Here is a 27,735-nt window from a genome sequence, read left to right on the forward strand (position 1 = left end):
AACCACGCCGAGCCCACGGGAAGGCCAGGGCTGTGCAGGGGGCGCGGCCCCTCGGGCACCGCCACGGCTGGAACCGCTCCCGGCTGCTCCCGGCGCACACGGAGGGCCTGTCGGTAATTACCCCTGTGGGGTTAATCGCGCCGGTAGCCGTGCTCCCGGCCCGGGGAGGTTCCTGACTGCCCCGCCATGTCTCTGCAGCCTCCCGAGGAGCGTCTGTCCCGCCCCACGTGCTGCGCGCACCGGGGACAACGACCGGCGACTCCGGCTCACGACCCGGCGCTGGACGCGGGCGTGTCCCTTCCCAGGGCGGGCTCGGTCGGGCAGAGCGGCCTCGAGCAGCGGAGCCCTCCGGCCGCGGAGCCCTCCGGCCGCGGAGCCCTCAGGCAGCGCCGCCCCCACGCGGGGCCGGCACCGGGGCGTGGCACGCGCACCGACACGGGCGCGCAGTGCCCGCCCCGCCGCTGGGGGCACGCGCGCGCCATCCAATCAGCGCCTCCGGAGTGCCAGAAGTCCCGCCCCTTTTCCCTGCGCGACCAATCAGCGCCCTCCAGGGGAGTGTTCCGCCCTCCGCCCCCTCCCTGCGGCTCATACAAGCGCGATGCGCTGGAAACCCCCGAATCCGCTGGTGACTGGCGGCGCTTGTCGCCAATAGCGCTGCGCAGCGGTGGCGCCGGCGCGCTGCGATTGGCTGCGGGCGCGGCGGAGGGCCGAGGGGGCGGGCCCGCCGGGGCAGCAGGAGCGGGTGTGCGGGCGCTCGCTGCGCGGCCGCGGCGGCGATGGGGCAGCGCGGAGAGGGCCGGGCCGGCGCGTCGGGCGCGTGAGGGCGCCGGGACGGACCCGCGGGCGGGCGGCAGGCCCAGCCCGGGCCGGGCAGGAGGAGGTGAGGAGCGAGCGGGGCCGGGCGCGGCCGCGGCACGTCGCTCGGCGCCGTCAGGCAGGGGCGCGGCTGGCGCGGCCGCCTGCTCGGGCCGCGCTCCGGCCGGTGCCGCGGGCGGTCGCCTCGGGCCGCCGTCCCTGCCCTCCCCTAAATTTTTGGGGGAGCCGGGCCCAGCGGCGGGGCTGGGCTGGGCCGGGCCGGGGAGGCGGTGGCTCCGCTGTTGGCGGGCCCTGCTGGGCCTTTCCGCCGCTCCAGCCTCGCTCCCCGAGCAGCGCGTTGGCCGCTCCAGAAGTGTTTCGGGACTTTCCTTCCCCGTCCTGCGCGGAGCCGCCCTGGGAGCAGAGATGATGCTCAGGTTTGGGCGGGGGGGAGGATCATTGTTCTCCAGAGCTGAGCCTTGCACGGAGCCTAGTGGGTCGCAAGCACGTGCCTTGCTGTGAAACGCTCTGTGAGAGAACCAGTGAAATACGATATTCGGTATCGTTTCGGAATCTGAGCACACATATTTAATTTTTTTGAGCAGGACTGGCCGCGAGGTGTCTGCAGAGCGGTTGTATTGGTAAATCTCGTAACGGCGCAGCATTCTGGCCTTGGAGAATGATTCCTCTCCTTCCTCTCATGGGGATTATTTGTATCAGATTTATAACGCTGAACACAACTGCAGGTGCATTTTCTTTTAGGAATCCTGCTACCAGTATGAACATCTCTGTATTGCGTTGTTTCCAGCACTGTTTTGAGAAACAGTTTCTATTTTTTCCACTCATGGCTTGTATAGCCGGCATGTAATTCTGTACACTGAGCTGCAACTAAATTTCCTCGCTTCTAGTTTTAACCTTCCCATGAAAATTGGTTTTGAGCTGTTGAAGAACAGAACTTTGCATCTCAGTTGGTTTAATTATTTCTGGTATTAAAGTGTCAGTTTTTTAAAGAAACTACGGTTTATTGGAGCCTTTTTATTTTATACTCTAGATCAGAGCCACAGACGTGTGTTCATTCTGAAACCTGATAGCTGGTTTAAACATCTTAATATAGTTCATCTAAGGCTCCTGCAGGGTAGAAACAGAGTTCTTGAATTTCAGAGCAAACTGTTATTCTGATGAGATGTCTCTGTACTGACAACAGTGACTCACAACTGAGGAATAAAGGAAATCAGGGAAGCTTTGAAGTTAGGTAGCTTATGGCCTACCCCTGACAATTTTTAAAATGTTTTTTTTTTTCTTCCAAAATATGTAGTGTTGCAGTCATAATTGTGTTTTGCCTGTTTCTCCCCCAAGTCTTTTGAGCATGAAAAAATTCAGGCAGTGGATGGAATAGAAGGATGCAGCTGAACAGGCTCTGACACTTAAATTGTTCCTGTTGGTGGTCAAGTGCTCTTGGGTGTGCACAAGTCTTGTAGCTGCTGGGGTGTTGTGTGGTGTGACTTTGTGGTGAGGATTAAGTTGCTTGGTTCCCAAGTTAATCTTACAGTGGTCTAATAGTTTGTTCTGGTCATAGTCTGCTATGACTATGCTGCTTGTTCAACAAAGATTTTTCTTTACTCACAGAATTCCATGGAAAATGGCTGTAAGAATAATCCTAAAATCAGTGGTGTATGTAAATGTATTTTTGATACATTGCCAAAACTTAATGTCCTTTTAACAAGGACTTTTAATGTCCTTTTAACAAGCTTTTGTTAAAAGCTTGTTTTGTTAAAAGCTTTTTGTTTGTGTACTCTTAAATTACTAATTTATCACTTGTATTATTTTAAAAGAAGGGTATTTGGCTTTTAAAGCTGTAAGGGACAGTGGTTGTAGATACGTTTTTAAAGGAAGGCATTTTTATGTAGTGATAATGAACTCTTTAATAAAGGAAAGCCTTTTGGTACTATAGCCGGGAGTTTACGAACATTTCTGTGGGTGATTAGGGCTTTGAAAGACTGGCCACACACCACATAAAGTTATTACATCATCTAAAGGCAGCTGTTTACAAGTTTTCAGACTGAATTCTTTACTACTAAACATTTGAAGATTGTATTGTTGAAGCAAAGGACTTGAAAACAAGATATACTTATTAAAAAATAGATATGATAAATCTTATTTTTAAAAAAATCAATCTTTTTAAGCTGTTGAACAGACTTTCTCTTTTAATATATCATTTCCATGCATACTTAGTAAAATTAAAATGAATTATTTCTGTAAATGAAGTAGGAAAAATCAGGATCCCGTAATGTTGGAGATACTTGTTTGCAGTCTACTGGGGATTGAGAAACTTTGTGGAATGGCTCAAAAAAAAGGAAAGTGAAGTGTGTCAGCTCTTGAAAGAACATAAATGTTTTTGACAACATAAAATGGAGCTATGCAAAACAAGACAGGTGTTTTTTTTCCCATTGTGTGAAAAAAGTAAAGGGAGAAAACTACTCAGAACTTGTATGAAACTCTTCTTTTACTATCTGAGTATACTTAAAAAAATATAATGGTCATTTAATCATGTTTCCATGTGGGGAGGAATCTTTCTGTGTTCTTCATCAGTTTCCACATAAACTATTTCAATCCCATGCTCACACCACTTTTTTGTAAGTCATTAAAAACCATTAAAGTCCATTTATGTGTATCAGAAGAAAGTGAGGAAAAATATTTTTTAACTTGGAAACACATGGATGGTCTATGAGACTTTCCTTCAGCGGGGTCTGGATCCTGCCCCTCAGATGTTACTTACGTGGCAGATGGAAACTGCTTAAGGCACAGAACTCCTGTGAGCTGCTGCAGCAGTGTGGAGGTGTGGTGGTGACACTGACACCCACGTGTCACATCTGTGCATGGTACAAGAGCCTCACCAAGGCAGCACAGCAATCTGTGAGTTCCTAGGGACTGAAAGATGAGGCTTTGCTCAAGTTTCAGGTTGTCTGTAGTCACTGCTTTTCTTTGGGGAAAGAGTTTTGTTAAATACTCTGTTTAAAAAGATGAGGCAAACAATTACAGGACTGCTGGATTTCATTGTTTTGCAATAGCTTCTGAAACTGGGTTCAAACAGGGTAGGAGAAATAGCAATAGATTTTGTGCTATGCGAATGCCATCAGAGAAAAGTTGTGGAGAAATAAGATACCTAGGCACAAGGACAAAGGTTATTTGCCTTTGGGTATAGTCATTGAGATTGTCCTTTAACTGAATTAAACTGTGGCATTACAGATTGGGAACAGGAACATTTACATGACAATACATTCTGAACTTGTTCACTGCCCTTTGCTGTCATCTTCAGAAGAACAAATTTTGCTAAGGTACAGCAGATCTTTCTTCATGTATCCACTATGGTCAAAACTATAGACATATATGCTCAAAGAAGTATTTTCAAATTGTTCTTTTTCACTTTATTGGTTGTGAACTGTAGTTCTAAAGATGATATTTAACTAAGGTGCTTGCTCCATGATATTTTAATAACCATGATGTACTTCTTGCTTTGTTGAAGTGAATTATTTTTTTAGAATGATAAAAATAAGAGCCTCCATTTTTTTCTGAGAACTTCATGTTGCAATGCCCACACAATTTGGTTTTCATATATTGTATATTACTGGAACTGTCCATTTCTATTGAAGAAATGGCTGTTATAAGTTATTAAAGTTCCCATTTTGTGCTGCTCTATTTTGTCAACACAATTTTCTGCTTCACTAAATCAAAATGTTATGCAGAATGACAGATGCAGTACACTTTGTCAGAAATAAGCAGTCACTAAGCATGGGAAAAGAGCTTTATAGTGGAAAGTTTCATTAAAATATTGTTTGTAAACTAGAGCAGGTTGTTTATTTATGTTCATTTGCACTCATGTTTTCTTTTTGCTTTCACTTATGTGTGTTTTCTTTGTTTTCTGCATTTCATTACATGTTTTCCACAACCCTTTTCTTTCAAGGAACTAAAGAAGGAAATCAAATGCACTATGATAAGGAGCACAAATGGGTAAATGGGTCTGTCCATGATCAGCAGTACAGTGGCTGTTCTGGGACTGTGGTCACTGCCTTGCATTTTGCTGAACTCTGATCTGTATGAGGAATGAGTCTGGTCACAGATTTAAATTGTTTTATGTTTTACTTAAAGCTAGCTGTGCTTACCCAATTCAATTTTGTTTTTTTTTTCTCTTTTCTTTTTATTCTAGGCTTCCTGCTCTGAATGTGTTTCTTTGCAAAATGAATATTGCATTGTTTCACAAAGATTGGACCCTCCAGTAGAATTTGGAAAGATCACTACACATAAATCACATAAATCAAGAGCTTATTTTTCTTGAAGACTTCTGTTCAGCTTTCAAAGTTTTAATCACAATGAATTCAGGCTTATGGAGTCAAGAAAAAGCAAGTTCATCCTATTGGGAAGAGCGGATCTTTTACTTGCTTCTCCAAGAATGCAGTGTCATAGACAAGCAGACTCAAAAGCTCTTGAAAGTGCCCAAAGGTAGCATTGGGCAGTTTTTTCAAGACCGTTCTTCTGTGGCACACTCCAGAAATATTCCATGTAAAGGCAAGAAACTGCAGATTGGATTAAAGATTCTGGAACAACCTCATGCAATCTTGTTTGTGGATGAGAAGGATGTTATAGAAATAAATGAAAAACTAGCTGAGTTGCTTCTGGCTATTACTAACTGTGAGGAAAGATACAGTTTGTTTAAGAGCAAAAGCAGGTTAGCTAAAGGAGTCCAGATAGATATTGGCTCACCTGTTAGAGTGCAGCTGAGATCAGGGGATGAGAAATATCCTGGAGTTGTTCGCTTCAGGGGACCCTTAATGCAAGAAAGGTCCCTAACAGGGATATACTTTGGAGTAGAGTTGCTGGTAAGTTACTTGCCAGGGCATGGTATCAGATAACACTTTATGAGGTGAGTTAAATATGTCTTCAGTATAAAGAGGAAGTCCTAATTTTTTTTTTCCTAGAAGCTTATTACCCCTAAAATCCTAAACTCTAAAGTCCCTAAACCTTCAGTCTTCTCATAAATACTTTTATGTGAACGTGTCATATCACATCAGCTTTGTAATCTCCATCTTAAGTGAAGCTTGATGTGCATGGGCTGGCAGAAAGACTTGAACATACTCTGAGTCCTCTAGCCCAGAAGAATTTAATTCATAGAATTGTGGAATGGTTTGCTGGGAAAAGACCTTAAATATCTTCTAGTCCCAAACCCCTTGTTAGGTCAGGGACACCTTCCAGTAGACCAGGTTGCCCAGAGCTCCATCCATCCTGGCCTTAAGCACTGTCATGGATGAGGCATCCACAACTTCTCTGGGCAAAAATATTTACAGCCTTCTCATGGTGAATAGCTGACTCTCAGTTTTCTGTTGAGTACTTTGTTTGCCTGTGTCAGGATACAGTCTGTAAATGCAGGGTTGGACTTTAGGGCTGCTGTTTTTGTAGATGCCTAAAGTCCAATGACAACTAGTTAAAATAGAGAATCTATCTGTTCTGTGCTTCTTGTGAAATGTTTCTGCAAAATTAATGCCAGCCGTAAGCTATTGAAGAATTAGGTTCAGGAGAGTTCTTCTCTTGTTGTAGAAGTATATTTTTCAAAGTACTCTTTAAGCTTTTCCTGAACTCTTTGTAATTCCCACTGAGAACCTCAGGGAATATCAGGCCCAAGTGTTTCTGAAAATCTTCTAACTTTAAATGGCATTTAAGTGGAATTTTGAATGGCTAGCATTCAAAATTGAATGCTTAGCATTCAAAATTAGTATGAAGTAGTCTTGTCTTGATATGGCAGAAATTTGATGATTGAAGCAAAATTTGCACCTGAAGAAAACATGCTTCTCTGAGTATAAAGGCTTCTGCCTGCAGCTACTCTCTAGTGACATCTTGCTCTTTATTCCCTGAAGATAGACAGTTTGTATATTTGCCACAGATTCTGACAACAGAATTCTCTCAATAACGATAGTGCATCAGGCAAATTCTTAGTGCAATTTATTCAAAACACTGGATTATGTTACTGCTTTTTTAGAAGTCTGTTTTTCACAAAGTACGTGATTTTTTTTTTTCCCCCTCTTTTTTCCTTTCTCTTCTTCCCCCTCCAACACTTAGGAAGAAGGTCGTGGTCAGGGCTTTACTGATGGACAGTACCAAGGCAAACAGCTTTTCAGATGTGATGAGGATTGTGGGGTTTTTGTTGCTTTGGACAAACTGGAGCTGGTGGAAGATGATGACAATGAACTGGAAAGTGACTATGCAGCTCCAGTTGACACAATGCAGGTAGAACTTCCTCCTTTGGAGATCAACTCCAGGGTTTCTCTGAAGATAGGCGAGAGTATAGAGTATGGCACAGTTATATTCTGTGATGTCTTACCAGGAAACGAAAGTTTAGGATACGTTGTTGGAGTGGACATGGTAAGAAAATAATCTGACTTTAATAACTTCTGCATGTGTGTTAGCTAGTGAATGACATGCACGTAGAAGAAGAAACATTATCCACAAGCTACTTCAGCGGAGGCTGACCTAAAATGGGAAATAAACACTGTGTTCAAAGATGCCCTTGGTGGTAATTGTTTCTTGGCATCAGGTAAATGGTGTCGTATTTGATGCTAAACAGTTCAGGTGAAATACTCTGCTTACTCTGAGGAGCCTCCACTGAGCTACTTGCTATGTTAGGTGTTAGTCATGGAGTCAAGTGTTTGTCTTGTGAGACTGGCTTTGTTCTGCCTGTTAAAAAAGTAGGCTGAATGTCTTTTTCTTTTGTTAGCCATTTTTAAAAGCTTTTTTTCCATGTAACTGTTTTGTTTGACTTTGTTCTACCTTAAAAGTGTGGGTTTCAAGGACAAGAAAATGTGAAGCTTGTAATGAAAAATTATTTCTAGCAACATGAATTTTTTTAAAATGAACAGCTTTAAAATTTTTGGTAGTTCAAGATTGTTCTGGTTTTGTAAGTTAGATGCTTCCATTTTCTTGGTTGCATTACCTGTTTCCTAAAAATGCACTGGAATTGTTCTAGCTTGTTTATCAATAATGTTTTTAGAAGAAAAATGCTTGTTAAAGTAGGAGCTGTTTCTCAAGAGATAATGTTTTAAGCTTTTGCCTTTAAAGACTGTAATGTTTGGCTATTCTAAATACAAAATTAGTTACAGGAAAAAGTAGATGTTGTCGAATGTTTCATTTTCCTATTTTTTATATTCCTAAAGATGCATGTGTGTACTCAGTATGATGTAAATCTTCTTTTGGGATACATGTAATGTGTTTTTCTATTTTTAGGATAATCCGATTGGAAACTGGGATGGAAGATATAATGGAATACAGCTGTGCAGTTTTGCAAGTGTTGAAAGTACACTTCTTTTGCATATCAATGATGTTATTCCAGGTATGCCCTGCTTTCTTAACCAGAAGGCAGACTTTGATAACATCTAGGACATCCTCCACCTAGACACACTTATATGATTAAAACAATACTTTAGTATTAATTTCCTAAATTCACTTGAATTACCTTCTCTGTTATATTTCTCATCAGTATTGCCCTCCTTTTGGTTACAGTCTCACTAGTAGAAAAGCTTTAATACTGAACAAAATTCCTGTCAAATTGTATAGTATTTACAATACTATGCAGTGTCTAATCTTCATGAATATGTGGGTGTCTGTAGTGGGAATCTTTTCTATGGACTGTTATTCAATTTACTTCAGGGGTTCAAATATCTTGATCAGAAAGCTGTTCTTTCTGTGCTTGAAAGGTGTTGACAGGATTATATATGCATTCTGGGAATAAGTACTTGGAAATGCCAGTCAAGACTGTGGAAAATTCACTGCAGTAATTCACTGAATAGTGTTAACTTGTAACAACTACAGTTCCTTGGTTCCTTTTCTGAAGAAAGAAAAGTTTGTATGAGACTTTAGTTTGGACACTATCTCTAGGCAGGTTCTAATGGGTCTGTAGTCTGTAATCGTTGCTCTCACACTTCAATTTCACTGACTTTCCTTATGTCTGCCTCCTACTTGCTGGTTTAGTTGGTATACATGTTTTTGCATGAATTTTCTGCTCTTTGGAGAATTCACAGGGACTTCTCCATTTTTTGATAAGAGTATTTATTGTAGATGTATGTGTAGAAAAAAGCTTAAAATTTCTTGTATCTGTTTCCCGTAATGGAAACACATACATAAAGGATGTGAAGACAACCTATTTGATGTGTTCAAGAAGTAATGGTAGACTTTGCAGTAAGCAATTGCTGATGTGATAAAAGCAGATTGTATACACATAAAATGTTGTTCATGTGCCAAACAAGGCTTTGTTCTGCTCAGTGTTAAAGCTTGTGTTGGCAGAGCTTTGTTCAGTTAGGTTTTGAGGTGAGCTTTGTGTAACATAGTGAAAACATAGCAAAGGGAAGCTAATACTCTCTTCATGTGCCATGTCTTAGAGACTGTGTCACAGGACAGGAGACCTCCCAAGCTTGCTTATACCTCAAGAAGTGGTGACAAAGGCTTGTTCAATCATAGTAAGCCAAAGGCTATAGGTAAGTATGGGAAGGGATTTTCTTTACTTTTGTAAGATTACAAAATTTTGTTGCTTGCAAAAAAGTATTGTCATTTCTCTCCATTGATGTATTATTTCAGTTATGTGTCAAGTTCACAGAATCATCAAGGTTTGCAGAGGCCTTTGAGATCATCAAGTCCAACTGTACTTAAAAGTTAAATTTCTCTGGAGTATTAGTATGAATTTAATCATTTTAGAGATGGTAGACAGTTTAAGTTAAGATTGCCCAAACTGCTTTCATTTTCATGAAAAAGAGTTTGAGGTTTAGCAAAAATTCTAGACCATATTACCTAGTTGTCTAGTATTACCAGGTCAGGGCTGCATTCTGTTTCTCTGGAAGTGTGGTGTGTGTTTATTGTTTTGTAGAACTAGTAACTTCAAAATTTTTAGCTCAGGAGCAGATCTATTTAATAGTGATGGTAATAATTTTGCTGTGATTCAAAACCAGAATTGAATTCACAAAATATAAACTACCTTGACTTTGTTTTTCTTCAGGTCTGAAAACCCTCCTGGGGAAAAAAAAAAAAAAAAATTGAAAGAGAAGCAATTTATAATTTTTAAATTTTTTTTTTAAGGCAGAAATCAAAATTCAGTGTCTTTTGATTCTGCTAGTGGCTACATTGGGTAGTAAAATACTAATGCCAGTATATTGTGTAAGCTGTCATTTTACCTGGCATTGGATGCTGGCAGAGATGATCTTCACTGTAGTAACTGTGATTATATGTTGGCACGAGTTATAAATTTGGAACTGGGTCAGTAATTTATTTGCCTACTGTGAAATTTTGGTACTTTAAAACCAACTGTATTGCAAATACCTTCTTCTATCCATAATTTTTAGTCATGAAAAATTTGCTCTTGAGAGATATTTTCTGCCATCTTTTCAGCTTGGTGACTTGAGATTTCAGCTCAGAGTGTGTGCTGGTTTGATGTAGACTTCTACCTTGTTGTAAGCTTAGAACTGTCTTAGCCTGTGTTTGCTCCTTTGTGGAAAGGCAGTTGTGTCTTCTTGAAAGAGTAATAACAAATTTATATTATGAAATAAGAGTGTAGGTGGCCTTTTGTAAATAGAGATTAATATCTTTAATAAAATATGTTGTTTTCCAGGATCTACCTCTGAACCTGGAAATAGAAGCAGATCTGAAGTCTTCTACACATTAAATGGCTCATCAGTTGACTCTCAGCCTCAAACAAAAACAAAATCCCCATGGTATATTGATGAAGGTAAAGAGATGATAGTTTTTTATGTATTTATTTTAAAAACCCACAAAACAAAACTAGAGTTTATTATGTTCTTCACATAAAACAAGGATGAGATTAAATGTAAAACAGTTGGACTGTGTTGGCATAGTGGAATACATACCACATATAAAAGCATCTTGAAACCCCTGTGAAAATGTACTCTGTCTTGGTGTGACCTGTGGTTTTATTCTGCATGTAGGGGATTATGTTCTTGGCAGTTCTTGTGCGGCTCTGTGGGAATGCACATGTCTCACAGGCAAAATAAAAGCTGAGGCTGGGATGGAAGACATGAAGTATTCCTTGTAGCTGAGTGTACACAGTAACTGCATTTTGCCTGTCTTTGTAGCTGTGTTATAGATCCAAGGGAACTGTAATATTCTGCCATGCCAGCTAATCAGTCTGGGAGTGGGAGCAGGGAAATTATCTAAGTATACGTGGGGGTTTTTTTCTGTATTTTAAAAAAGTTATTTCTGTAAAATATCTCTTTTTGTTTTTAAAGTATGAGTGCACATACTTGAAGGATCAATATATCTTGATTTGCTTCCAAACCTATATTTTTTTTCCTTAAAAAAAAAAAAAAAGTGTGGCTAACTGGCTTAATGACTGAAGGGGTAAATACTAAACTGTAAAGGTACTCCAGAAAACTGCAGTAGCAGTAGCCCCTGAATTCTTTGAACCACAAAAGAAAATGGGTTAAAATTGTTCTTGGTTCTGTAACAGATGTCTTTTTTTTACATGTTTTTAAGACATTAACTTCATTTAATGAAACAGCATGGGAAGAATGGTGAAGATGAAGAGACTTTTGTTCTGTGAATACCAATTGTGTACGAGACACCCTTCCAACTCAGGGTATTCTCTGCATAGACTATGCAGAGAGATGAGAAGACACAGAGTGCTTGTGCTGTTCCATGTAGTTGTGATCTCTTTTATCAGGCACTGCATTGCTCATGACATGTTTAAGTCCTTTATTCTTTATAGACACTGATAGATTACCTGTTTTAGAACCAAAGTATGTTGTGATAGAGTCAGTGAAAGAAGCACTTTTCCATTTGCAAATGGTATCTGCAAGCAATTATTGATGCCATTATAAGCTGTGAACCAGATTATTTCCTCAGTCACAATGACCACTGAGCTCTTTCTAGTTTTGCCCCCTACAGTCATAATCCTTGGGGCTCTTAACTCATGTTCAAAGAAAAAGCCTCATGTGATGATGAAAAAAAAGATTTAAATCCCAACCTTCCTGTAGTTTCTAACATCTCCTTTCTCTGCGCTCTTAATTTCTGTTCTTGTGGTAAAAGTGGTGGGACTGCAGCAGCGTCTGCTCAGTCAGTTCTGTGTCTCCAGTGTTGCCAAGTGACAAAAGTCAAAATTCTTCCTAAATGTCCCCAGCTGTTAGTGCTTCCCACCTGTTGCATCTGATGTTGCTGGTTTGAGAGCCAAGTCTTCCCTTTTTTAATACAAGGGAAGAAAACCCCAACACTTACTAACATCTTGGTTTTGATTTTTAACAGCTGCTGAAGACCCTTCAAAGTCACTTACTGATTCATCTCCTGGATTTGGGCATTCTTCACCACCACTGCAGCCACCTTTAACAAACTCTGTGTCTACAGAAAACAGATTTCACTCCCTCCCCTTCAGCCTGACCAAAACAACAAGTACTAATGGTACTATTGGACATAGTCCTCTCTCTTTATCTGTTCAGTCTGTCATGGGTGATGTGAATACTACAGCTACCCAGGAGAGTCCATCAACAGCAAGCCCAATTGGAAACTCACATGGTCTTGAAGCAGGTTCCTTGGCTGAAGTTAAAGAAAATCCTCCTTTCTATGGAGTAATCCGCTGGATTGGCCAGCCCCCTGGAGTAAATGAAGTATTAGCAGGACTGGAACTGGTAAATATAATTTCTAGTTCACATTAATGTTAATTACTAGTTTTGTTTCTCAGAGCTGGTGCCTGTATATGCTGCAAAAGCAGCCAGTCTGGGGGACTTGACCAAACAGGTTGCCAAGTGATTTCCTTAGTGCTAAGTTCTTTGGTAAGCTCTGACTTCTATGGCTGCCTTACACCTTACCCTGTTAGTAGGCTCTGAGATGTGTTTGTATCACAGTGGGCAAAGGATTTTGTAGGACTGATCAATTCCCTGCTTTAAAGGAGTGTTCTTTGCTTACATTATGGAGATTGTAATTGAAAAATGAAGTTTAAAGCTCCTTTAAGTGGAAATTTATGTAAAATTCTCTAGCTGTAGTAGTCTTTGTTGAATACAATTTTTTGTTTGTTGTTTGCATATCAGCGAACAGGCAATCGGTGATGACTGTCAAAGCCGTAAGGGTGGTTTTGATAATTGACAGTAGTGATATTGTTGATTTGACAGCCATGTGCTTTATGTATTTCTGTGGGCCCTTTGTAAAAAAAACCCACAGTTGCCTCAAACATGAATTGCTGTTGTGTACTGACATTCCCTCTGTGGCAGCTGCTGCCAAGGTTGTGATGGGGTGTTGGTTAAATTAATGTGTACACAGTTAGGGAGATGGGGTTCTTTATTTTGGGACAATGTTCAAGAAAATATTATTAGTGATTAATATATTTATATATATATATATATATATATATATATATAATATATATATTTATATATATATATATATATAAATATATCAATAAAATATTTTGAGTGAAGTTGAAGCCATAGCTTGCCACAGGCATTCTGAGCCTGCTCCTTGGGTTGTCATGCATTAACTTGGGTGCCACTTGTGCATTTCTGCATTAAAGCCTAGCTGTTGTTAGTAAGCAGACAATGTACCTTAAATCCTGTTCTCAAAGATAACAGCTTGTTGGTGTTCACTCCTAGCTTGTGTTGTCTCTCCTTGATGTACATTTTATGTGTTTCAAAGCAGGCATTTTTCTTGTGCAGCCAGATTACACTGTAATTATTCACACTACCCCATGCTCAATGATTTTAATTAATTAATTTTAAGTGGTAAAAAGTGCTCTTTCTGACTACAGAAGGAACCTGGACCAAGTTAAATACACAGTCTCTCCTCCTACCTCCCCCATGCTGCTTTTCGTGGAATTTTTGTTTTATTTTGGATGTAGTGAAAGTTTAAGCATGAAGGAAGAAAGAAATATACAAGTCTTAATTTTCTCAATACATCTAGTCAAAAAACAGCTCAGTTGAGGCTTTGAATACTAAATTGCAGAAACAAGTGTGTATCATGCTTCAGAGTAGCAGAAGGGTGACTTATGGGTAGGTACTTTATCAAATGTCTTACTGCAGAATTGTAGAAATAAGAAAAACAGTGAATTCTCACTTCAATTTGCAGGAAGATGAATGTGCAGGCTGCACGGACGGGACATTTAAAGGAACTCGATATTTCACGTGTGCTCCAAAGAAAGCTCTTTTTGTTAAACTCAAAAGCTGCAGGCCAGATTCCAGGTTTGCCTCACTCCAGCCCGTTTCCAACCAGATTGAGCGCTGCAACTCTCTAGGTACCGACCTTCTGCTTATTTCTTGTTTATCAGCTGGGAACTGGCCAGGGCTTTGCTTTCATTCATTCCTGCAATAAGTTCTTTTACTGGGCACTTGGAAATCTGTACAGGTATTACTTAATTGAGATTAATGAATAGCAGATCAGCCTGTACAGAATACAGTGAGTATTGAATTATTCTTTTATGCTTTAAAACAAGAAAATGTTCATATATTTAAAGGAATGCCATAAAAGTATGGGAATTTTTTATGCTGTACACTTTTTACTTCAGAAGTTGTAAAACTATCTTGCTGAAAATGGTATTTTTAACTCTAGCACTGTATGATTGCATGAACAGAAATAAAGGCAGTTATTTTTCTATAATCTATAACATCATATTATTTTAGTCTCTAAATATTAACAAAGAAATGCATGTATTTTTATGATGGAAGTTAGTGGTGACAAACTTCTTTTTTCTATAACTTCAAGTATTTTAGATTTCTTGGGTTACGTTGTATTGTCAGGGACAACAGCAAAGAAAAGTGTCTGATAGTTGTAAGATAGTGTGAACTGGGCATTTGTAATGAAAAGAGATCTTCATTCCTACTGGATAAAATTAATTCAGTGCTGCAGGCTTTCTGAAGCACTCCAGTGTGAAATGTAAGGCCTTGTTCCCTCTCTGTAAGACAATGAGTCTCCGCTGTAATAAAATGCTGTTCTAGTCCAGAGAAGTAATGCTTACACTAAGGCAGCAACTTAGTTATAAAATATTACTAGGAAAATCTCAAGGGGGATAAAATTTGAGGCTTTAAAGTGTCTTTTGAAAAAAAAAATTTCAGCCTTTGGAGGTTACTTAAGTGAAGTGGTAGAAGAAAACACTCCTCCAAAAATGGAAAAAGAAGGTTTAGAGACAATGATTGGAAAGAAGAAAGGTATCCAGGGTCATTACAACTCCTGTTACTTAGACTCCACCTTATTCTGGTAAGTTCATAATTTGTATAGTGGCATCCCTTGCTAGAAATGGAGAACATGTGATCTTTGCTTGAGTGACTGTGTGTATTCCTGTGCAGCTCCCAGTGTCCTGTGCTGCAGTCCCTTGCTCTCCCAGTGCGAGCAGTGCAGTGCTGCTCGTGTCCAAACTGGCCTGGCCCTTATGGATGTGCTTGTTTAGATGGAGGGAGTCCCTGGCCTGTAAATGGTTGAAGGATAAGGAGAACACAGGCCAGGGGGTGGAGGGAGGGAAATGCCTCTTACAGCTTCTTTGCAGAATCCTGCCGGGGCAACTAGTTCTGTACTTTGCTGCAGAAATGATACTGGGTTGGAGTGGACTTTGCTATTTAGTGCAGCTGTGTCCCCTGTCCATAATTGCCTCTTTTTGAGTTTGTTTAGTTCTTTAATTCTTCTGTGGCTTTGCTTGGTTTGTCTTATATTGCTCAGGCATCTGAATGGTCAAAACAACCTTCCTTTTTCTTTTTTCTTTGTAGCCTGTTTTCTTTTAGCTCTGTTTTGGACACTGTGCTACTCAGACCTAAAGAAATGAATGATGTAGAGTATTATAGTGAGACTCAGGAGCTGCTGCGGACAGAAATTGTGAATCCTCTGAGAATGTAAGTAAAGACAAAAACTTGTCTCTAGTCTAACATGAATTAGAGAGATCCTGCAGTGTTTGCATTCCTACTGCAAATCTCAGAAGTTTGGTTACCTGCTGCTACTCTGTGCATTTTTTTAAAGTATTTTTACTTTTTCTTCATAGCAAATTTAATCAGTGATAACTGGAAAGACTTATTAATTGTTTGGTGAGAAATATTTTCACTACTTTCTTACTTGCAAATGGATCAGCACAAAGCTATTGTAAAAATTGTACAAGTGTCAATACTAAAGTATTGCTAAATACAGGTTATGTTTGTTCACAGCATTCATCTTTGTATGTTTTTAATGCTATTGTATTTGACAAGAAAATTATTTGGGTTATCTTATATGGAGTTTCACAATTTGATAGATTTAGCAGGGCTTTAGAAGTTTCATTACTTTTTACATGTGGTCTGCAAGTGGCCAAAATGCTTTTATTAAAAAAACTTAATATGACCTTTGTAATTTCCCAGGCACAGTGAGCAAAGGAGCTGCAACAAAAATCTCCATGAAAAGTTGTTGTTCTTAAGTTTAATTTTTTTTCAAACATGTGAATAATACAGTTGTTGTTCCAAAATTCTGTGGGCTGTCACTGAACAATTTCTGACAAAGTTCTTATTTTGATTAAAAAAAATGTTGGCCCCTGAAGCCTTGTTCTTGTCAGGGAGTGTGTGCTTGGCCTGGTGTGTTCCAGGGTCTGTGGAACAGGTAGGATAGCAGGATGCACACTGAGTGGCAGAAATCTCAGGTGACTGAGGTGGCTGAATGTCTTACTGTCCTTTGGTCATGCTTAAAAACTTTAGGGGAAAAGACTGAATGCTCAAAGCCTCAGCTTCTTAGGTCAGCAGTACAGCTCTGTGTCTTTTTTCTCAAATGATGATTTTTTTTTTTTGTTAACAACTCCCACAGTGCTGTTATTATGTGACATTCTGAAATTATGTGTTAAGCTGTGCAAATTCGAGTGAAAATAAATCAAAAGTAATTAACTGACAAATCTGAAAATAGTTGTCCTGGTAAGTTGATAATTAAAACTGCTCTTAAAGATTGTAAAAGAACATTGAGCACTACATTAAATTTATACTACATTAAGAAAACTGGGAGTCAGATTAAATATGAGAAATCAGTATGTAGTTTTGAAGAAATACTGTATGCAGTTAAGGAAGGACTTGAGAACCTGTATTTCAGTTTTTAAATGATTGGTTTTTTTCTCTGATTTGTTCAAAAACTAATAGCTTATTAAAACTTATAAGCTAACTAATAATGTGTTCAAAAACTAATAGCTTATTAAACCCATTTATTGTAGATATGGATATGTATGTGCTACAAAAATAATGAAACTGAGGAAAATACTTGAAAAAGTTGAGGCTGCATCAGGATTCACTTCAGAGGAAAAAGGTAATGGGGGAAGTTTGCTTTTCTTTGAGACTCAGAAGAATTAATAAGAAGGAACTGAGGAACCTTGCTACATAATTATACCAGAACAAAACACCAAATATTTTTCTGTGGCAGTAGTGTCTCGAGCAGAGATCTCAGTGACCACTGGCTGCTAGAAAGGTCTTTTCTGCTTTCTCGGAACCCCAGCTGAACAATTTCTGGAGTCTTCCACCGCCTGGATTTCTTTTAGTGCCTTCCTGTGCCCCTGGAACTCCCTTCTAGCAGTTAGTGGAGGAGACTGATAAGGCTGGGGTGTTTGTCCTCTTTCAAATTGTCACTTTGATCCCTGAGGCATAAACTTCTTCACTACAACATTTCATTGTTGTTCATTACAATGGTTATGTAGTACTTTAAGGAATAAAATGTTCAAATCACGTTAGAAAAATCAGTTCCCAACTTTTTGATTTTCTGCTGTATATATTGATTAATTAGCATTGTATTATGTAACTGTTTTGCTTTTATTCAAGAGAATACTACTTTCTTTGTAAATACTGAATGCTGGAACCCGTATTTACTGCAGTTAGTGGCAGGGAGAGAAATATACCAGCAAACTGTGGTGGGGGAGAACAGCCCTCTGGAAAGTGCTGTTGGCTGCATTCTTGGTTGTAGAACTCAGTCTCTAATTTAGATGAACTTGGGACTTGGGTTTTGTGTTACTGTCACTGCTCCTCACTGGCTCTCTGCAGATTCACTGTTTCCTTTTGAAAGCTTTTATTTCTCCTGGAAAAGTTGTGTGGTGCTAAATGATTCCTCTGAAATACAGAGCATCTTTTTTAACTTTACTGGAAAGCTCTGTTACCCTGTTGAGCCTGTACCTTTTATTAGGGCCATTTAACACTAAAAGAATAAATAGAGGTTTTTCATGAAAATATTCATAGCTTGTGATAATCTTACTGGGGTAATAAAGCTGTAAACATTCACTGTTACTTTTTTCCTGTGAAAATTTTGAAAACTTTCACTTTCAATGAGTCTTGAATAATGTATCTGGTTTTGCATGCTAACAAAACCTTTTTTCTCTCCTGCCTCCAGATCCAGAAGAATTTTTGAATATTTTATTTCACCATATTCTAAGAGTTGAGCCACTGTTGAAAATAAGGTGAATCTTATTTCTTTGGCCTTCAAGGGCTTCGTTGTATCTTTGCTGTACACAGAACAAAACTTACCTTCCACCATTCAGCTTTCAGCAGCAAAGTTTGTGCACATACCTGAACTCCTCAAGGGCAATTCAGAAGTCTCCTTTCTTCTTAGTAGTGGTAACACTGAGCATCATGCTTTTATGATGCTCTGAATACTCTAAAAAGTAACATTGGCTTAAATGCTGCTGGGATGGGAGTAGGTTACAGTTTATAGCAAATTTGATGAAAGTTCCCAGGAACTTTTGATGGTGAGATGAAACAGCTCTAAACTAATGTTTTTCTTTTGCTGTTAGAGGCTAGTCAGTCCTGTATGTTTTTTCTCTATAGTAGCAAAAACTATTTCTTCAACCTGAGCACCATCTTTTTATGTCCTTTCTTTTGTACTTCCAGAGGAAATTGAATTGCTCATCTGAAGATCTCCTCCCAAATATATCAGTTATGTTTATTTAACAGAAACACTATCTGAAAACACTGGTACTTGATACTTGACTATGTTTTGGACATCTGACCTCAAAACATACTTAAATTGGTAGCTTAATCCTGCGTCCCTCTCCCTAGCTATACAAGATATGTTGTGGTTTTGTGGCTCTTGTTTTTTGAAGAGGATAATTGGTTTGTGGTAGGAATGTGTGTATTTAATATAAAGGGGTTTTTCCCCTTTTTTTTTTTTTTTTGGTGAGTATAAGGAAGTTTCTCCAGACTGCTTCCTATGGCTTGCATTGGCAATTTGTGGTGAGCTGGCTTAGGTGTGGAAGGAGTCTTAAAAATTACAGCTGGACAGCCTTGAATTTGGATTATCCTTTTGGAGAGTTCTCTGCTAACTATAGAGCAAGTCTAGCTACATTAGCCATCTGTGTGAGACTTCCACTGCAGGAAGCAGTGTAAATATCACCCTGATTTAGAGGAAATGTTTCATTAAACCCATCATACTGAAGATAATTACTGTGGTTTCATTTGATATTTTATTACTGAAACTCCTAATTGTCTCTCCAATGAAAGCTGCTTTATTCTCTTGGAGTTTTTGATGCAGATGCTTAGTTGGTAGTTCAGCCATGCATAGGCATATGTTTTTAAAACATGCTCTGAAACTCACACTGATTTTGTTTCTTTAAATTTTTCCATAATCAATTCAGACTTAATACTTGACTGCCTGGCACTTTGTTGTTGGGGGCAGAGGGCTGGCCTTTGTCAGGCTTTGTTGTTTGTTTGGGTTTTTTTTAAAGCACAATATATTTCAATGCAGAGAGGATGTCTTGTTGACTATTTTCATGTAGGTGTTATTTTCCTAGAAGATACAGTCATCATTACAGTAGAGCTTCAGAATCTGTTTTTTGTTTTTTTGTTTTTTCTTTAAAACTGTTTTTAGATCAGCAGGTCAGAAAGTACAAGACTGTTACTTCTATCAAATTTTTATGGACAAAAATGAAAAAGTTGGAGTACCAACAATTCAGCAGTTACTGGAATGGTCATTCATCAACAGCAACTTGAAATTTGCAGAGGTTGGTGACAGCAGTTGCCTTGTTAGAAGTGATCATACTTGTCCATTCAGCAATGGGAGAAAAGTAGGATTTGGTGCAAAAACGTGCAGGCGTGTTGGAAATAGGAATATTATGTCAGTGATCCAGGATGCCTACAGAGCAAAAATACTGTAATGTTCACTTAATGAGATGTATTCTTTGGTTGAAGAGATCAAAGTGATTTAGGTAAAGAATTACTAAAAGAAAGCTTCTTAGCTCTTGCCATTGAGTTGTTTTAAGGACTAGTACTTTGAGATACCTCTGTCTGTGGGCTGTGAGTTTGACAAACATGAATATATTTATAGCATTAGAAGAATGTCTACAAAGTTAGATAATTATTTATCTCAAGTTCATTACATTATATTCTGGCATTTTACCTAGGCACCCTCTTGCCTGATTATCCAGATGCCCCGGTTTGGAAAAGACTTCAAAATGTTCAATAAAATTTTTCCATCCTTGGAATTAAATATAACTGACTTACTTGAAGACAGTAAGTATATAACATTGCACTGTATAATGAAAGAGAGTTGCTGAGAGTGACTAAATATTCCTGATAGTGAAAGTATTCGTGATAGTTTGGGTGGGTTTGTTAGGGTTTTTTTCTGTTAGATATTTACCAAGATAGTGTGAGATGCTCAGGCTGAGGAGAAAGGAAATTTACTGGGTAGAAGGCTTTTCCCCCCTCATGTCAATTAGAAGCTCAAATTCAGAAGAATATATAGAATAGAGCTTTTTTCGTTTATTTAAGTGTTGAGTACCTGTACAACTGAACTTATTTCAGGACTGCTTTTAAAATTGAGTTATTAGCAGCAAAGTAGTTCATTAATATGGCTGTTCATTAGACTAGAAGGGAACCTGAGATGAGGATGTGCACCTGTGGTATATTGTGGTTGTCCTTTTTTTTAGCCATAATTATATCATTTTTTGTAACCTAAGTTTCTGACATTAGTCATCCACTGAATTTTTCATTGCATTATCCTAAGGAAGGACACCTGGTTTTAAATTTGAGATAAGAATTAATAAAACTGCCAAAATTCCTTAGAATAATAATCTCTGAAGTTGCTGTGGCCTTTCCTGGCCATCAGCTTATGCTGCTTTTTATTTTTTTTTTTTTTGCTGGTGTTGACAGCTGTAGAAGTAAGACCACTATGATGAGAGAGAGCTAACATGATTTAAAAGCCTTTTTTTGCTTATTCATACACTTGATTTTTATCATCTTGTTTTGCCACTTACCAGTGTATATGTTTTTCTCTTAATCCACATTGCACCAAAGAGTATTTAAATAGAGTGGCACATTTCTCTTTGATTAGCAATCTCATTTTAACTTTCTTTTAATGTAGTGTCATTCTCCATTTAAAGTAATAGTTCTCCTTCATATTCCTTTTGTTAAAAATCAAAGCCTCCCCAGCCTGGAGACTAATACCTTTGTTGCCACTGCAGCTCCCAGGCAGTGCCGTATCTGCAGAGGGCTCGCTATGTACGAGTGCAGGGAGTGTTATGAAGACACTGATATTTCTGCTGGCAAAATCAAGCAATTCTGCAAAACGTGCAATACACAGGTAAGTGCTTGGTTTTGGTATTCACATGGGTTTTACTCAAATGGTTAATGCTGTGGTAATTGAAAGAAAGGCAGAAGAGCATAGTGAGACTTCTTCACTAGCATCAGTATAGCTGCCACCCAAGTAAAGTGTCTCCTTTGGTGACAGATCTGGAACTCCTGCAATGTGTTTATCAGCATGGCAACTGCCAAATCCAGGACTGGACAGAGTGGAGAAGTAGTAACCATGTGTTTTAAATCTAATTTTATGTTTATGCTGCCTTGTTAGAGTTGATAAATTCATGACAAAAATGCTATGTTTTGCTGTATAGCAATTACATGAAGATGTCAGTCATGGCTTATTTTCAAATCTGAGCATAGTAGAAAACTGTTGCATTAAACCTGACCTCCCTTCTAACCTTAGATTTGAATTTTCTGGGCAATATCGAAGTACACTAGTGGGGAAAAAATGGAAGAAACGTTTAGTCAGCTGCTGTTATTGCAGTTCCTTCTCTAACACCATTAATCTTCTGTTCAGCAGTAATGTCCTTTTTTAGCTTTGTCTGCCACTGAAACAAATAATCTTACAGGTTTTTTTTTCTTTTCTGAAATATCACTTCAATTGTAGGTTCATCTTCATCCCAAGAGACAGAGTCATAAATTCAATCCATTGTCGCTTCCCAAGGATCTGCCAGACTGGGACTGGCGGCACGGCTGCATCCCCTCGCAGAAGATGGAGCTGTTTGCAGTGCTGTGCATCGAGACCAGCCACTACGTGGCCTTTGTCAAGTACGGCAGGGACGACTCCGCCTGGCTCTTCTTCGACAGCATGGCGGATCGGGATGGTAACCTCTCGTTCACTCTTCACTTTCTCTTACATTTTTGTATGTGTAGTTTAGATTTCAGCAACGATTTCCTAAAGTTTTGGGGATATTAGTGTAGTTTAACTTGATGTACTCTATGCTGGAATACTGATCTTGGCTCAGCCTTACCTTAGCACATTGATTTCATGGCAGCTGCTGACTTGTGAATTCTGAATTTCACCTCAGTTGGATACCTTAGTAATGAGAAGGTACAGAAGTAACTGCAGAAGTTTCCTAGTAGGACTCCCTATACATTTTTCTGTGCTTTGCAAATTAGGCAGAGACAATTTTATATAATCAACTGCAGGAATGTACTTTCCATTTATATTTAAGTTGATGTACATTATTATCAGCATAATTTAACAAATTATCAACAAATATTTTATTATATTATTATTTAAATATATATCAACAAATAGTTTTATTACTTTTTCTTAAATGACTTAGAGTAGCTGTCTTTAGAATAAAGGAAGTAGTCACATTACAACATCTCTGCTGTTCCTTTGAATCCCTTTAGAGTTATCAATGGAAAATTGTTACCCTCTAATACTACAAATGTCAGTAAAACAAATGTTTTCTTAGATACTGCTTTTTAAACAGATCCAGTTTAAATGTGGACTCTAATTCTGGTGCCTAAGAAAAACAGTAATAGATGAAGTGTCAGACACATAGTAACAGTTTTTACATGAAGTATTCTTGAAGCCCTCTGTTACAGTGTGAGTTGGCAGGGAGAGAAGAGTCTTGCCTCCTGTTGAAAATGAAACTGCTACAGAAGTAAAGTCACTTTCTTACAACAGCCAGAAGATAATCAAGCTTCATTTCAGAGTGCTTGGAATATGTATGACTGCTGTTTGTAAAGAACCACTTTATTTAGGACTTTAGATCACATGGAATGCTGGAAATATCTCCAGCTGATCTTAGGGGGGGGTTTAGTATTGCAAATATTTTTCTTCAGTTTTTCTCCATAAGCTAAAATTCTCTGCTGGGAACAGCAGGATGTTCATACTTGTGTTGTTTGCATTTGCTCATTTTAATGAAAATGGCCAGGAGCAAATAATGCCTTAGTCTTGCAAGTCAGGTACAGACACGGTTTGTAAATTCATCAGCTCTTACCAGTTGTCGTGAGATTAACAAATTCAGTGCGTGTGAGGTGGTTTATGTATTCAGGTCACTTTCCTAAAGTCCCACAGAATTTTTAGTGTTATTGAAAACGCAAGGGTCTCCCTGGTTTTGTGTGGTGTTTGTGTGGGTGTGGTTTGCTGGTAAACACTACAGGATATTCTGATTGCAATAGTGATTTCTTGAACGATACACTTCTCATAGGTGTTTACCCTGCAGCAGTCTAGTGTGGCATATAAGTTTTTTAGAAGGTGTTTTCAAGAACTGGTGATGCTGTCATAATAAAAGTACATTATGAAGAGCAAATATATGTAGGTATTCTCCTAATCTGTTTCTCCTTCTTTCTTAATGGCTTAAAAGGAGGTCAGAATGGCTTTAACATTCCACAAGTTACCCCATGTCCAGAAGTTGGTGAATACCTGAAGATGTCTCTAGAAGAATTGCACTCACTGGATTCCAGGAAAATCCAAGGCTGTGCACGAAGACTGCTTTGTGATGCTTACATGTGCATGTATCAAAGTCCAACAATGAGTTTATACAAATGAACCAGGATCTCTGCAGAACTGAGGAGACAGTACAGAGTCACCCACTCTTGAGTTTGCTGCAATTTTGGGTAGTTCAATGCAACCGTTGCTGGCAATGGAAGAAGTTGACTATGACATCAAGAGGATTTACTGTTCCAAAAACTACATATGGAGTTCTGTCACTGAAGTATTTAAGCATTTTGCACTCTAGGAAGTGTGCTTGTGTGTGTTTGTTTTATAAACAAAGTTAAGTTACTAAAACTTAAAAGCTTTAAGTGCATTGATGGTACACAGGCTTTTTAAATGTTAAAGGTGGAATTATATCAGGAGACATCTTCTTGGTCCATTGGGAATGTAAGGATACAGTATTCTTGCTCAGTGCATTTCTGTGGATGGGGATGATGATTCTCATGTGCTTCTCTACCCCCCACCCTGTCTCCTCATTCTTGATCTTTTTAGCACCATAGAGTCTCTCTCAAAGAGAGAATAACTTCAGTTTGAGTAAGATAAATTTTAGACTGGTGATTGCATATTACATTCTCTTGTTTACTACATTCTTTTCAGTTCCAAAAATTAAGATTCATTTAAAGATCTGAATCCCTGTCTTGCAAAAATCAAGCACACAAACTTGCTGTGTTGTTAACTTGCAACTTTTGGAGGGGAAAGAGAGGAAAAGAAGAGGGTATTAAGGGGAAACATAATTGCTAAAATACAAAATTAGCAATGAAAGTTAACAGATGTCTTTTTCTAAGTGTCTATTTTTAAAGAAACAAAGCAGTCTGGAACAGAACAGCAACTGTACACAAATGATTCCAGGACAAAACAATAAAATCATGGATTGCCTCAGGGAATGTTACTGAAGTGAATTCTAGTCCTTGGTAAATAAAACTGAATTTTCTACAGTACATTAAGCTACTGCCTGGGAATGTTACACATCTGACTCTTCATTTCAGGATTAGTAATATTAAAAAGAGAATATTAAAAATCTCTGCCTGGAAAGATGAAACTATAAATAAAGGTAGATCAGAGTTTTACTGTATACCAAGTACCTGATGAAAACTAACTTGAAAAGCTGCAAAACCTGTGTTTATGTAAAGTACTATACTTTGAAGTCTGTTGGTTCCTGTTTGCAATGACATGCTGTTGTTTTAGTTGCCTTTTAGATACTTCTGTCTACACTACTAGCAAACATGCAACTATATATATACAGTAACATCTGGTCGTATAAATTGCATCTATATGAACTGTACATTTTCAACTCTGAAACTGTTTTATATGGAAACTTCCTTTTTGGGATCAAGTCTATAGAAGGGAAGAGATAACAAAATGTAACAGAGGAAAAGCCACATTGAAAAAGCCACTGTTTTAAAGGCAATGGAGACTGATCCCTTACTGTAGAAAGTGTGGTTACTTTCTTTTTCTTGGAAAACCTAGAATCTTTCTTTGGGGCACACTCTACCATAGAGGGTAGTAGAGAGAGGTTTGAAAACTGCTTGAAGGACTAGTCTGTGAGAAGCAAGGGGTGCTGAGGGGGTTGATCTGTTCCATTAGCCTTTGCATGAAGTGTGCTCTAACCTTTCACTCTCAAGAGCAACAAGGTTATTAGAAGTGTCACCCTTGCTTTGGCCTGGAAGAGTCTCCTGGCTTTCACTTTCCCTTGCCTTGTTTAACCAGTCTGTGCTCCTTGGCAAAACTCTTTTGTTTCAGTACAGAGCTCTTGTCCTCTTTCTCTCCTGAAAAAAATTGGTGAGATTTTAGGTGATGGATTCTATAACCAGGCCCGTTGTGTCCCAACCTGGAAGGAGGTCCAAGCAGTGGACCTTTGAACAAGGAGCAAACACAGGCCCAAGCACAAACCTGCACCCAGGAGACCAGTCTGAATGTCTGGATTCTTTCTCTTCCCTAGCCCTAGATTTATTTTTGACTTTCCTGGTGCATTAATTTCATATGTCTTCCACTGGTGTCATCTTTCCACCCTCTCCCAGCCTCATTACGTATAGTTATCTCTTCCTGCCTGAGCTTGGAGAAAAGCCTTGGACCTGCTATGGCCAGAGGAGACAATTGGAATTGGCAACCATATTAAAGTTTCCTAGGTGAATAATCTTGTAGCAAAATATCCACTCTTCTATACAGCTGGAAAGTATTCAGCTTTTCAGGATATATATTCGATTAGCAGAAGTGAATTAATACATGTGGGTGTAAATGAGCTTGGCTTCTTGCCTCCGAACTTCTGGCCTTTCAGTGGAAAAGGAAAAGAAGTGTGGACTCTTCCTGTGGGACACATAGGGAGTATTCTTTACTGGGCACGCTTCCTGGTGACAAATACTGTGTTTGGAAAGGCAGCCAGTGCTTTACAGCCTGCCTTTTGTACTATAGATTATTGCAAAATGGTAAATAGTTTTGCAAGCACTGTATGATTACATGGTTAGTTTGTTGCCCACTTAAGAGAGCAGAGATATCTTCTACAGCATGCAAAAAAAAAATAGTTTTCGCAATCAAGGAGTCTTCTTTTAATGGAAAATGTATTGCTGTGTTCTGTACTGCACTGCATTGGAGGTCATCTGGCAATGTAAATGAATGTTACAGAAATAACCCCAATTTTATTTCCTTTCTCAGAAATGAGTATACAAACAGCAAAGTGATTTCACTGTGAAAGGAAACTAGTAAAATAACTTATATGCAAGGGTAAAAAAGGTGGGGTTTTCTGGGTGTTTTTTAGCCTTCGGCATATATTTGTAGGGGATTTGAATAAGCTATTTTGAAGCTTGCATTCTAAGCACCTACTGCTGTTAACTGTAATGCCCAAAGAGTCCAGTGACTAAGCACCCAACATTTATGTTGTTTAATGCATTTGGAAAACCTCCCAATCAATTCTTTTCTCTCTTTTTTTTTTCTTTTAATATGGCAAATGTCCCCCCATATTAATAGCACTTAGATCATTCTTCATGGTTTGGCTCATAAGTACTGCTAACAATGGCCTTAACCTGTGAGTAGGAAAATACAGCGACAACATGGTTCCTGACAGCCTGTAAAAATGTAAAGTTTCGTAGGACAAACTTTTGTAACTGGGGAAAAACCTTCATCCCATTCAACTTGCCTGCTCTGCTAAACATTTTTAGAACTAGGGGTTCAAAATGGAACAAATCACTGTGCCACTAAATCCTTGCTTATTTTGAACATAGAGGGTAAAGAGGGGTATTAACTAAAGGTGATGCCTTACAGATTTACTCAAGCAAACAAAATCCTTCAAGAAAGCCCCAACCAAACCCACTGTAAGTTACATCAGAAGGCTTGTCGTTGGGTGGGGGAGATAATTGGAGGAAAAAATACAAAAATATCTATGTTCAGTAAAGGTCTTTCTAATATGTGATACTGATTCTGTGCTCTTGAAAATTGTAGTACTGTGTTGTACTGAACAGCCTGTGAGATTCCCATTTTAAGCAAGTACTGTGTGTAACAAGAATTGCTTTTGATCATAAATGGTTCATTTCAATGCACTTATTTTTCTTGTGCACTTTATACTCCACTGAGTAGCTGAGTGTGGTCACCATGATCCCTGACAATTGCCAGTTCCATACAACACCAAGGCACCACCGTGCTGCATACCAGACTGGTGTGGTTTCCCAACTGAGCTGGTGTAAAAAGCAGCTAGAAAGCTCTGTGTATTTTTACTGCTGTAACAAAGCATGTTTTTATCTGTTCTTGATGTTTTGCTAAATAAACATCCCATGTTTTGTGCACAAATAGTCTCTTAAGCTTACAAGGCTGTCTCCAAGAAGGCATAAGGGAAACAAACCATTGGATCAGGTTGCCCTCAACTAGCCTTAATTTATTTTTTTTCCAATGGTAGGGCTGAATAAGCTGCTGCTGGAAAGGAATGTACTATGTGCTCTTTCTGTATTAATATTAATTAAAAATATTATTCTTATGGCTCTATTCATT

General features: G+C 38.9%; 1 protein-coding gene and 1 long non-coding RNA gene across 6 annotated transcripts; one reads left to right on the forward strand and one right to left on the reverse strand.

The window, feature by feature from the left end:
• Nucleotides 1-789: 789 nt before the first annotated feature.
• CYLD (CYLD lysine 63 deubiquitinase) lies at nucleotides 790-27,721 on the forward strand. 5 transcript variants are annotated; one of them, XM_053952735.1, is made up of 18 exons: nucleotides 790-880; nucleotides 1,401-1,541; nucleotides 5,000-5,669; nucleotides 6,904-7,206; nucleotides 8,065-8,170; nucleotides 9,216-9,311; nucleotides 10,436-10,552; nucleotides 12,082-12,461; nucleotides 13,891-14,056; nucleotides 14,874-15,015; nucleotides 15,519-15,641; nucleotides 16,967-17,058; nucleotides 18,127-18,193; nucleotides 19,600-19,732; nucleotides 20,132-20,240; nucleotides 21,191-21,309; nucleotides 21,916-22,132; nucleotides 23,630-27,721. In XM_053952735.1, the coding sequence occupies exons 3-18, from the start codon at nucleotides 5,163-5,165 to the stop codon at nucleotides 23,812-23,814; spliced, it is 2,862 nt and encodes a 953-aa protein (XP_053808710.1). In that variant the 5' UTR covers nucleotides 790-880; nucleotides 1,401-1,541; nucleotides 5,000-5,162; the 3' UTR covers nucleotides 23,815-27,721. The 5 variants fall into 5 exon arrangements, with proteins under 5 accessions (XP_053808710.1, XP_053808714.1, XP_053808711.1 ...); XM_053952739.1 differs by having other exon boundaries at nucleotides 6,904-7,071; XM_053952736.1 differs by lacking the exon at nucleotides 1,401-1,541 and having other exon boundaries at nucleotides 798-880.
• Nucleotides 22,116-23,775, reverse strand: LOC128793507 (uncharacterized). Its single transcript, XR_008432824.1, has 3 exons — nucleotides 23,689-23,775; nucleotides 22,280-22,344; nucleotides 22,116-22,203 (listed from the first exon to the last, which is right to left on the reverse strand). It is a non-coding gene; the product is annotated as an uncharacterized LOC128793507 (long non-coding RNA).
• Nucleotides 27,722-27,735: the final 14 nt, after the last annotated feature.

Source organism: Vidua chalybeata, chromosome 11 (assembly GCF_026979565.1).
Source record: "Vidua chalybeata isolate OUT-0048 chromosome 11, bVidCha1 merged haplotype, whole genome shotgun sequence".
Classification (NCBI taxonomy): Eukaryota; Metazoa; Chordata; class Aves; order Passeriformes; family Viduidae; genus Vidua; species Vidua chalybeata.

What these genes read in the sequence shown, in the direction of transcription:
- CYLD (XM_053952735.1), top strand. Translation starts at nt 5,163, where the DNA reads ATGAATTCAGGCTTATGGAGTCAAGAAAAAGCAAGTTCATCCTATTGG. An exon ending in ACTTTGGAGTAGAGTTGCTG is followed by an intron (nt 5,670 to 6,903) that starts GTAAGTTACTTG and finishes TCCAACACTTAG; the next exon opens with GAAGAAGGTCGTGGTCAGGG. An exon ending in CAGCATGGCGGATCGGGATG is followed by an intron (nt 22,133 to 23,629) that starts GTAACCTCTCGT and finishes ATGGCTTAAAAG; the next exon opens with GAGGTCAGAATGGCTTTAAC.